This window comes from Leuciscus leuciscus (assembly GCF_965113295.1).
Source record: "Leuciscus leuciscus genome assembly, chromosome: 13".
Lineage (NCBI taxonomy): Eukaryota > Metazoa > Chordata > Actinopteri > Cypriniformes > Leuciscidae > Leuciscus > Leuciscus leuciscus.
Window position 1 is genome coordinate 22912227 of NC_138737.1, and position 12529 is coordinate 22924755.

General features: G+C 35.5%; 2 protein-coding genes across 4 annotated transcripts in view; one reads left to right on the top strand and one right to left on the bottom strand.

Annotated features, from left to right (window-relative positions):
* gpat2 (glycerol-3-phosphate acyltransferase 2, mitochondrial) overlaps window positions 1-2709 on the top strand; it is a 46662-nt gene extending 43953 nt beyond the window's left edge. Inside the window, exons 20-21 of the mRNA XM_082188416.1 lie at window positions 1429-1484; window positions 1677-2709. Coding sequence (XP_082044542.1) covers window positions 1429-1484; window positions 1677-1802 — 182 coding nt within the window. The 3' untranslated portion in view covers window positions 1803-2709. The remainder of the gene's footprint in view (window positions 1-1428; window positions 1485-1676) is intronic.
* Window positions 2710-2818: 109 nt separating this feature from the next.
* fahd2a (fumarylacetoacetate hydrolase domain containing 2A) lies at window positions 2819-12430 on the bottom strand. 3 transcript variants are annotated; one of them, XM_082188450.1, is made up of 8 exons: window positions 12358-12430; window positions 10987-11188; window positions 9888-10104; window positions 9627-9686; window positions 7821-7983; window positions 7617-7725; window positions 6664-6751; window positions 2819-4773 (listed from the first exon to the last, which is right to left on the bottom strand). In XM_082188450.1, exons 2-8 carry the CDS (start codon window positions 11154-11156, stop codon window positions 4711-4713), a joined length of 870 nt encoding a protein of 289 aa, XP_082044576.1. In that variant the 5' UTR covers window positions 11157-11188; window positions 12358-12430; the 3' UTR covers window positions 2819-4710. The 3 variants fall into 3 exon arrangements, with proteins under 3 accessions (XP_082044576.1, XP_082044575.1, XP_082044574.1); XM_082188449.1 differs by having other exon boundaries at window positions 12198-12387; XM_082188448.1 differs by having other exon boundaries at window positions 10987-11249; window positions 12198-12387.
* Window positions 12431-12529: the final 99 nt, after the last annotated feature.

The window sequence follows — 12529 nt, forward strand, 5'->3', positions numbered from 1 at the left end:
TCTGTAGATCTCTCACGACTGTTGTAAACACAGCTAATTATTTCCATTCACTCCAACCCTCCCTTCTGAGCTCCTTCCAAAGCCACGCCCCCAAAACACATGAACGCGCGACGCCAAACGCTCAGGCTCAGCTGGAAGACGCATTTATTTACTTACTTATTTATTTACCTGAGACGAGTGGAGAGGAAGGAGCGCAGTGCATGCAGTGACATCATGTCAGAATCACATGTAATAAAATACCTAACTTTATCACTATAAATATAAACAAATAAGATGGCTTTTAGTACTCACTATCAAGCTAGCATATCGATACTGGTAAAGTTTAAAATATATTTAGTTTGATTCGGTAACGAGCTATATTTATAGGTAACGAGCTATATTTATAAGGCAAAACTAAAAACAGGTTGCATTGATACACGTTTTTCCATTACCATCAGTTACACTGTGATGAAGGTGAATTTCGTGTAAGATTCATAACATATACGGTGTTTTGCATGTAAGAGTTTCCATGATGAAAACATTGTTGATTCTGATGAGGACTAACGTTACACTCCGGAGACAAGTACCGCATCGTCGGTTCGAGGACAGGTCCGGGGTCGAGGGCGAAGCAGAGGAGGTCGTTCAAGAGTGCGGGCAACCAGGGTCCGAGGAAGTAGTTTTTGCTTTGTTTGCCTTCGCTGAATGCATATGCAGGTGCTTTGAATTTTGAATGCTCTTTCTCTGCCATAATTTTACTCTCCGTAGGTTCCGCGCCTCACTTGCACTCCTCAAATCAAACGGGTGCGCGCATATGGGCAGATCTTGTAGCAACAGTGGTGGTAGCCATGGTTGCGAGAGAGAGTGACAGTCGCCCAAACCAATCAATTGTTTCGTCCCGAATGGAAATAATGATCTGCGTTTATTGCAGATTAAAAGGTCTACAGTCACTCGATTTTTATACTCTCTTTTTCAGAGCACTTACATTTTAATTATGTATTGGTATATAAAGACAGTTTAAACAAATTTGACAAAAAGTTTTTTAGAAAAATCCTACCTTTAATTCCAATTGACGAAAATCAGTGCATGTAAACAACTGGCGTTAGCATTTCTGTTGTCAAAGAGGATTTAAGCATCTCTCCTCTTCAGGAGCACCGATAGAGAATAAATGAAGTGGCTTCAACCGTTCCAGTCTACATAGATGCTGACAGCTTCACTTCAGCTTCTTTAATGTATTATTAATCCCGCTGTCTTTAACAGACTTGTGAATCACTGCTCTGTGTAACTGGGTAATCTAACTCTGCTGAAGACTAGAGCCTTGATGTTTTATGAGAGTTTCTGCTGATCAAATTGTGTTCCAGCATTATTAAATAATGCCTCAAGACCAAAGTCTTTGTGTCATTTGATGCTCCAGCGCTGCATATTTGATGTGTTTGTGTGAATCTTCTGTAGAGAGCTCATCTATTGACTTGGTCGGAATGGCGCTTCGTACGTTCATTGATCTTGGGGTAAGTGATTCTATTCATCCTGATTTACTGTATATACCCCCACACACACAACTACAGAAGCTGTAAATAAAAGCCCAAGGCCAGATAAACTGAGAAAAGTAAAGTGTAACAAACTGTAGCAGGTGTTGTAATAAAGGACAGTTAATTTGGCCTGTCCTGACTGAACACCGTTTCTCTGTTCCTGCACTTCAGGTGTTGACTGAGGACAGACAGAGAGAAGATGTGTATCTAGACGTCAGTCCTCTCTTCTCTCAGTGCACTTACAAAGAGAAACTCTTGCAGTTTTTCAAACAGTTCATTACTAAAAGAGAAAAGTAAAAGACTCAGAGAAGTCAGTCTCAGCTGGGAATGATAACAGTTGGTGCTTCTGAATTTACTATTCAGTTCTTCAGGGTTGTTTAAATAATTAATTATGCATGTTTTTTTTTTGCGTGTTTATACATACATATACTGCAGAAATCAAGTGTGTTAGGCAATATGTGATGCTGAGGTTGCTTTTTGTGTTCATTGTTGTTGAGAGCCCAGATTTGGTTTAGTTATTGGTTAGATAATCACCATTCAGATGGTTAAATACTGTTCTCTGTTTATAAAGAGCAGATAAATTGCAAGATGTTTTTTTTTTTCCTTCATTGAATTGTTTTATTTATGAGTCTTGTGTTTACTTATAATGAACATATATATAGGGCTCTGTTCAGTACACAAGTTTCTAACAATTTACCCAGTTTGTAGTGTTTCTGTCATGGTTTGATTTATAGTTTTTCCACACAGCACTATATACTACATAAATGTTCATATGCACAAACATTCTGCATTATCTTTATGACATTACCTAAAACATTAAGATTAATTATCACATACATTTCCTTCCTATGCATATTCTGCTTCCTTTAGAACAAACACTGAATACCATTAAGAACTATTCCACTGAATCTTGAAACATGGGACCAAAACATGTCCTGCTCTAACCTGTCATGTGAAAATGTCATCATTAGAATATACATCTTATTTACTGCAAATCAAAGTGATAATTATTTCAATATCTATAAATAAAACAACAATACACTACTATAAACACCCAAAACCATCTAAAAATGTATGTAAAAAAATCTAGATTGATACTTGTACACTAATATATTAAGAATTGATGTACACTTATTAATAAATAAATAAAAACCCATACCAATACTTTAAATCTACATCTCATATATGATGTTATATATGATATGATGATGAACATATGAAATTACAGAAATATTCTAAATGTTCTGAGAGGGAAGTGTTCAAGTTTTCAGTCATGTTCATAAGTTGTTTTTATTAGCTTTAAAAAAACTAAAAAAAACAATACCAAAATCACATTCTTTCCTTTCCTTATTACCCCACCTGCTGTGTTCAACATCACAGGCTCTAGTGAAATTTTAGGTAATTGGTGAGAGGAAATGAGTCGAGTCAAACCAGCCATCAAAACTGCCAAATTATAGAGAAATTGTTTGATATTTTTAGATAATTTGCCTCTGCTTTCATTATTATGTCAGATTAAAGAGAACGTTGTCATTTGATCACCCCTGCAAGATGTTCTGTATTCAAAAGACAGCTAATATCTTTTGAAAACATCCTGGTCTTGTCGAGTTTCAGGTTTTCACTAAATGACGGGTAATAATCATGATGGATGCTACAGAAGCACAGGCAGTGTTGAGGGCTCGCTGCACTATCACTCACTGGAAATGACTTTGGCTCTATATATACCAATCACTTGACAATCTCATATATAAACACCCGTCCATGCAACACGAGAACCATTCTAAATGTGCATTAACCCAGGAACATCATTCTTGTGTATCTTAATACTGAGCAACAAACGAGTGTGTGGCCCTGAACATGTTCGTCTGAAACAAAAAGACTTAACGGACGGCTGCTGCTCGTAGTGCAGAAGTGCTGAACAAGCTCTCTAGAGACATCCAGACAATCGACCCGCGGACACTCGGCTATCAATAACACATGAGCGGGAAAGCTGGAGACGGCAGAAGAATTGGGTAATTAACAAGAAATAAGATGGGTTGAGAAATAACAGCTGGCCACTGCTCTCAGGGATTCACATGATTAACACTGTCCCCTACTTGATCCCACTTTCCTTCCTACATTTATTAAAATGTTTTAAAGTCCGAATGAAACTTGAATGAAGCTGAAGTTTTTTTATTTAGAATAAAGTACTTCGCCATATTACGCATTGCAGTTTCTCCCATTCATGAGTAATAGGAGTGAACAGCACCTAATGAGCCAATAAACATATCCAGATGGGTTATTGAACCAGAGAACTGCGTTGAAATGAATGAATCAAACCTACAGGCAGAGTTGAAAGTCAGCTTTTTCAGTCATTTCCAACTCAAAAAGAACCAAATGTGCTGGTTCTACTGTCAAAGCTTTCAGATGATAACACTAGGAAAACTGACAGAACCAGCTCGTTTGGTTCTTTTTGATTCGCTCATTTCGAACCGGTCCTTTGGTTCAATAACCCATATGGACACGTTCATTGGTTCATTCAGTGCTGCACAAGGAGCGTGCCGGCTACTGTAGATGTGCATCTGCGTCATCAAACCAGAACCATAGTTCGATTCTGTGAACCGGCTCGACTGGTTTCCAGCTTTAAAGATTGATTCGTTCAAGAATCATCACTAGTATTTAGCAATCATAAAGAGAAAGCTGATCATTACTAGCAAAATAGCAACAACAAAAAAATCAATAAAGCCTTTTTTTATGGTGTTTATTAATTTTAAAGGTTTTCAATAAGAACCCTGCATATTTAAAAGTCATCTTAGTTTGAATGACAGTATAATTCAACACACACACACACAAACAAAATTGTATCTGGGAACCAAGCCTATCTATCTCAAGCTGAGAATAGATGGACAAGAATGCTAACGTACACGGGTCAGTAATGCCCTCTACTGGAAATGATCTGTTCTGTATCCTCTTCATGAAAACCCCAGTTTGACATTCACATGGAATTCAATTCTTTATGAAAAATACATGTGTACCAGATTCGGCGTTGATAAGAATAAAATGCTGCATTCTAAAAACTTTTTTATTTAAGAAGTGGCCCAGAGCATAATGCTTATTTGATTTACTTCAGCTAAAAACTTTTTTTTTTTTTATCAAATTTTTTTACATTGACAATATGAAATAATTAGATTCCGTATTGGCACTTGCATCTATGTTGCAGAACTTCCTGTTACAAGACTGTGTTCCGTATCGATCCAATCTCATCAATCTGACACTCCACAACATCTCCCCTCTGAAACAGATCATTAAAGTTACTTCATTACAATATACCGACCTTCAATAAATACAACAATAATATAATGATATAAAGAAATATTTTAAAATAATATCTACTGCCTTAGGAAACGGATTATACATTTTATACACTTGAGGACTTAATTCATAGGAAATTGGCTGCTTTATTCAAAAAAAAAACTACATCTTCTGGGACACAGATTTAATATACATGTTATACATTAAAATATATAATAATTTTTGTTTCTGTTAACAGACAATCTAATGATGTGCTTTTACCCAGTGGTGCTTGTAAACCCCCAGTGTACCAGATAAATGCAAAAGTTTTCAAAGGGAACTAACACTTTTCTGTTGTGTAAATTGCATTTCTAATCACACAGGATTAATGTTAGTTATTTTCTCAAGCAGCTCATTTGGTGTAAATGATGTGTGGCGTGGCGGCTGCTTTTCTCTTGGGCACGGCATGCTGCACGCTCAATAAACAGTGTTTGTATGGATGAAAGATTAAGATTTTTTTTTTATTCTGGTTGGTTTTCGAAGGAAGAGTTGCAGCAGCTGCTGTTCTGATGGTTTGATGTGTTGCTGCGATGACTATTATTATTAAAGTTTTTTTATTTTTATTTTTTTTAAGTAATGAGAGGGTTCAAAGAAAATCCATCTTACAAACCATGTCTCTACCCAAATACACGCTGATAAACCTATAATAATTATTTTTATTTTAGAGCTGTCAGGACGGATTTTGTGGGAAATTGGAAATTAGACCGGCCGCTCTGGTTGTCAGTAGCGTGAAGTTTAAAGTTTGTCATCACGACGAATTAAAAATTTGGGTTATTTCAAGTGGCAAACATCCAGGGTATCACTGTTTGTGAGCAAAAAATAATAATTTATACCCTATATACGTGTGTACCTTGAACCATATTCATCCACGCAGAGGCGAAGCACAAACAAAACAATATTCTTCCACAGAACTATTTTTTTACTGCTAGAGGCCAAAAGTTAGATAGTAGTTACACCTTTAATAATACAATCTACAATTCAACTACTTGCATCACAGTAACAACTATATAAAATCTTAATTTACTATTTGATAGAAATTATCGAAATTTGCAAAAGAAAGAGTCAACAAATTAGCTAATGTTAACAAAAGAAACCTTTGTTGTAAAGAGTTACCTTCTATTTTATTTCCTTTTTAAACAAATTAGTCTGAATTACTCCTGCCATTTTTTTTCTGATGTTACATATTGAGAATAAAACAATGTGTTTCAACTGACTGTGTTTTCTTATTTTAGTTTCATTATATTTCATTGAATTGTCCACACCTATAAAATGCGATTAGATGATATAAAGATTAGATCTTCAAGTACAATTTTTCTTGATAAAGAGTGTGATTCAACTACGGACAACTAGGAGAACCAGGAAGAACAGCTGAAGTAGATGTAGAACAATAAGTCAGTAATTGTAGCCTATCTTTGCAGCGTTTTGTTTGGCCTCGCGATTCCCTCTGTAAATCAGCTTTAATTGGTGTCAGCCCAATCAATGGCCATTAGAAAGCCTAAACACTGAAGCCAGGGCCTGTTAAATGTGCCTCTTTCGTTTTTGAACTTTGGTTTTGTGTGAAAACTGGCATTGCGTCAACGTCAATAAGGCCATTACAGCTGGTCTTGTGTTGATCTGTGTTTCAACTGTTCTCATTGTGTCAGCGTCAGTCACACTGTTCTGACCGTTTGAACAGAAGGGAATCAGAGGTTTTGAGTTTCGACTTTATCTGTGCGGCAAAACAAAGGTTTCAGGAAAGGCTGTAAACGGGTGTTAACAGCCCGCCAGGTGCAGTGATTGTGAGTTGTGACGCTAACCCAGCAATGTTGAAATATACATTGATTTTCCTCACCTTTAGAAACACAGGTGGATTTCTGAACACCCCCACACCTGGAGGCGTTCCCGTCAAAAACACATCGCCAGGACAAAGAGTCACAAACCTGCAAAAAAAACAATTACAAGTTGAGAAGCAAATTTATAAAAACTCTCAAATGTTGCAACGTTGTTGTTTTTGGGGTGGGTATTGAATATTAAATAATTTAATACATTAAAAATAACATTTGCAGCATTACTGATTATGTACTGTACTTACATTAATAAAAATACATTTAAATAACTGCTCAGCAACAAAAAGATCAAATGTAAACCAGAATATCCCATAAAACATTATTATACACAATAAATTATGATAACACTTTACAGGTTTCATTAGTTAACGAACTAATATTGAACTGCACTTTACCAGCATTTATTAATCTGTTCATTTAATTTCAACACTTACTAATACATTAAAATCAAAAGTTGCATTTGTTAACATTAGTTAATGCACTGTGAAGTAACATGAACAAACAGCTGTATTATTAGTTGTTTTTTAAAAGAAATTGTACTTTTATTCCGCAAGGATGCATTAAATTGATCAAAAGTGACATTAAAGACATTTATAATGTTACAAAAGTTTTCTATTTCAAATAAATGCTGTTCTTTTGAACTTTCTATTCATCAAAGAATCCAGAAAAAAAAATTAAAAAAAATCACAGTTTCCACAAAAATATTAAGCAGCACAACTGTTTTCAACTGATAATAATAAGAAATGTTTCTTGAGCATCAAATCAGCCTATTAGAATGATTTCTGAAGGATCATGTGACACTGAAGACTTCATCACAGGAATAAATAACATTTTAAATTAAAATATTTCACAATATTTTTACTGTATTTTTGATCAAATAAATGCAACCTTGGAGAGCATGACGACTTTTATAATGAATATTATATTAAACATTTAAAACCAGAGTGAGTTTTCTTACTGTGAGACCCAAGCCACCAGCTTCTCGGTGTGAAAGATCAACTGACTGGTGTTACTGTCCTGAACTGCGGCCCCATTCACCAGGCAACGGATACCCAGCTTATGAACATCTGTTTGAACAAGCAGGATTAATATCAGAACCAATGTCACTAGTATTAACTCCCAAATATAACGTATGTCCTACTGTTTTCATATATTCAAGTACCTTTCAGTGCTGCAGTGGTAACCAGCGCTGGCCCGAGTGGACAAAACGTGTCAAATGTTTTTCCCAGCAGCCACTGCTTTCCATTGCGCTTCATCTGCCAATCACGAGCACTCACATCATTCGCTACAGTGAAACCTGCAACATAGGAAAGAGCCTCCTCTTCCTGAGACAGAGACACATTTATTGGACATCAGTTAGGTTGGGACATTTGTTGAAATTCCAACAGGAATGGCATAAGATTGTCCTGCTGCTAGGAGGTACACTTAATCATGTAAGCCTGGCATACTGTATGAAATAATAGGTAAAAAAAAATATATATATATGAAAACTAATAAAAATATCTAGGATATTTAATAAAAGACAAAATAAAAAAAAAGTTTGCAAATGTGTTTTGTGTTTCTTTTTCTTTTGACCAGGCTAGTATATAGGAGAATATGGAGCTCATACTCAATGAGAAAGAAAAAAACATCTCTGAATTTAATACAGAGGACCAAACTGAGCAAAAATGTGCAATTTGAAACCAATGTTATTTATATTGCCAAAAACTACAGTGAAATTCTAAGCGCTTGTAATGTAAATCAATGAGATCTTTATAACCATATTGCAGACTACATAAAATGCATATAATATTAGTTGTCACTCTATATCTCCCAATAATGTCTTATAAAGATGATATTAAAATGCTTAGTTTTATGTCGTTTTTATTGAAGGGGAAAAGACTATGATGATTAAGAGATGTACAAAAATGAACATTCCTCAAAAGCCTGATGTATCGTATATGATACTCACATTTTAACACGATTTTTCAACAACAAAAAAATATGCTTGGATTAATCTAATAAAAAGTTACTTCAGTCCAGGAAGTGTTCATTTTGAAATATTACTAACAATATCAAAACATTCTTACATTTATTTGATAAAAATCTGTTTTCCAGCTTTTAACAGCTAAAATACACATGTCCTACAACCTTTTAGAATGATTCTAAAAAGCCTTTGCCTTGCTAAAAATATGAACTATAAATCAGCAAAGTTTTTTTATGTTGAAAATTAGAGGCCTTAGTAATTTGTGTATCAATTATGATATAGTCGATTTTATAGGGTTAAATGTTATATTGCATCTGTTATATTGCATTAAATGTTATATTGCATATTTTGACTGTTCACATTTAGCATTTGTCAAAAATGAAATGAGATTGTGTCCCACTTGAGCTGCTGAAATTATACCTGTAATGTTTAAAGGGTGGTGTAATGCCCTTTTCACAATATGTAAAATAAGTCTTTGATGTCCCCAGAGTGTGTATGTGAAGTTTTAACTCAAAATACCCCACAGATATTTTTATATAGCATGTTAAAATTGTGACTTTTTGAGGGTGAGCAAAAACGCACCGTTTTTGTGTCTGTCCCTTTAAATGCAAATGAGCTGCTGCTCCTGGCACAGGGGGCGGAGCTTCTACAGCTTGCACTCACACAGACATGCACTGAAAATTTCAAAAACTTTTTGCGGTTGGTGATGTCACTAACCCGGGAGGAAGCTCGTGTAGTCCCTACCAGCCGTTTGTTGTAGTCCTTAAAAAGCCATTTCTTTAAAAGAAAATATCTCCCTTTGCTTTGAACTTTCAGCGTTGTAACTTTGTTGTATACATGTTGTGTATGCTCAAACAGCAACATTACACACTAACTAAAGTTAAAAAAGTGAAATCATAATCAACCACCCCTTTAATATAGTATATCTGATCAATCAATTAGCAGAACATTTTAAATTTTAGATATGTCAACACATGGAGATATAAATGACTCTTTTACTACCTTAATATGCTTCCCTTTTCGTCCAATCACAAAGGCAAGTTCCACCTCCCAGTCCACTTCCTGTGAATGAGTCGCCACAATGTGAAACTATGGATTTCATTCTCGCACACCAGAGTAAAAACACTAGTATTATTCTACATGTACAAAATCTACGGCAAACTATAAAACTGCATTTGCTGACATTACGAGAGTCAGTCTTAATTGTTGGGTTAAAGTGACACCACGTGTTTGTTTGAAATTGTATTATAATCCTGAGCTCACCTGACTCTCCTCCGGTAGAATGATGTCATCATAAGGGCCAGTGATGGTGGAGGGGAACTTGCTGAATATGATGGGCTCTTTAGGAATCGGGGCGTTTTGCTCTAGGCAGTGGTCCTTATAATTCATACCAACACACACCACCTTCTCTGGGCCGGTCACGGGGGATAGAAGCCTGATATCTGACCGCGACACCACATGCTGACCGCTGGACAAAGCCCTGAGAGAGACACGGTAAAATAAAGATGTCTTCCATAACATAACACGCTCCACATACATATCAGCTCTTGAATGCCTTAATAATTAACAAATCATGTTAATAATGTGTGTATGCCTTTAGTCTTCATAAACACAATTAAGATAATATAGACACACGTCCTCTTCCTGGCAGATTCGTAACATCTTTCGTTCATTGGAACTTCTTAATTATTGCCCTGATGGTCAAAATGGGGATTTTCAATTCTTTAGCTATTTTCTTACAGCCACTTTCTATTTTGTGACGCTCAACAATCTTTTGCTGCAAATCAGAACTATATTCTTTGGTTTTACTCATTGTGATGGATGATTCAGGGAATTTGGCCTTTGTGTTTCCTCCTATTTAAACTCCTGTGAAACAAGAAGTCATAGCTAGACAATTTTATGTTCCTAGTCACCCTGGTGTGCAAAAAAAAAAAAAAAGGTAAATATTAATGGGAATATTCTAGGGGTGGCAAAAATTTTGGCCATTATTTTATAATGCCATATACAGCCATTCACTCCCATTATCAACCTTGGAAGAGCCAGGAATTTTTTAATATAACTCTGATTGTATTCGTCTGAAAGAAGAATGTCTTATACACCTAGGATGACTTCAGGGTGAGTGAACTATCCCTTTAGGGAGGCTATGATATTATTTTCAGTTTTTTTATGCCCCAAAAAATACATAAATTCAGGTATTAAAAATCATAGAAGAGGTGCATTGGAGGCATTGTATGTATAAATTGCACTTTTAATGTTATTTCAAAATAAAAAAATTAATAGATCCGGACAAAATGACCATTCTATTATGTGGCAGGTGACTGTAAATGTTGTGCTCTCTTTGTTGAGTTTCTGAAGTTTATACCTCTTAGCACAGTCCATTCCCTTTTGCCCCATTTCTAGAAACTCTCTCATAGTGGAAGGCATGGAGGGGTCGAAAGCTTTCAGATCAATGACCCCCTGACCTTCTGCCTGCTCCACCCCGACTCTGACGCTCCCCTCGCCGCCTTTGTGGCAGAACTGGACGAGTCTCATAGCGGCTGAGCTTGAGGTGCCTCTGATGGTGCCTGCAGAAAATACGGCATTGAGTCTCCTCAAACTGAGCTGAGAGATACCCAGAATTCTCATCTATTAAAACAGAGGAAAAGAGAGACGGACAGAAGAAAGGACATACAGCAGTGAAAGAGAGAAGTGGACAAACATGGAAAAAATGCAGCATGACAGGATAAGTTGTGTGCCCTTCAAGTGGAATCATATATATATATATTAATATTAGTGCTGGGCAAAGATTAATCGCATCCAAAATAAAAGTTTGTGTTTGCATAATATATGTGTGTGTACTGTGCATAATTATTTTGTATATATAAATACACACATATGCATGTATTTATTTAAGAAATATTTGCATGTATATACTGTATATGTATTTATACATAATTTATATTATATATAAATATAAATCATTTATATATAAATAAATAAAAAAATCTTAAATATATACATGCATATGTGTGTATTTATATATACAAAATAATTATACACAGTACACTGTGTAAAAATAAAAGTTTGTGTTTGCATAATATATGTGTGTGTACTGTACACACACATATATTATGCAAACACAAACTTTTATTTTGGATGCGATTAATCTTTGCCCAGCACTAATATTAATATATATATATATACATACACTGCTTTAAGGGGTCAAATTTAAATTTGGAGCAACTTTAACGAATCTTCTTCGTTTATTGTTTACAATATAATTATTTTCTTTGTTTGTTTGTTTGTTTGTTTGTTTGTTTGTTAGGCTCTTGTTATGTTTCTGACTTGAGTGCCCAACTCGGAGGTACGAGTTTCCCAGGTGCACCAGAAAGCAGAATTATTTAAGATAAAGACATCAAAGCAGCCCAACCCAAGCTTTAGCAGGTTTTTCGATTATGTAACAATATTCAGCAATCGTCAGATTACGTATTGCTTAAGACATCCTATTTATCGCTAGAAATAAGATATCATGCAAGGCAGTGTAGATAAGAGACTGTCGCTTTCAGTCTCTTGCAGTGCTGTGTGATATCCTACCTGATCTTGGTGCAAAGAAAAAATGATAGTTTGATCGTGCACGTTGAAAAACTATTACAAAATGACCAGTCTCAGTTTTAATGTGTTACTCACTGTACCAGCTCAATGTAGACTAAAATAACACAATCTTTGTACTTTGATACAAGTACAGCTCGCTTACTCTGTCGTCGCTGTCATGTGACTTCTAGTGATGTCCGGATTCGTCAAAGAATCGTCTCCTGAGTCGGATCTTTTCAGTGTATCTATTGAACCGGTTCACAAAAGTGGACAGAATGATTCATGACCTGTGGATTTCACTGTGAGGATTTGAAGTATTTAGAAATATTGTTCAG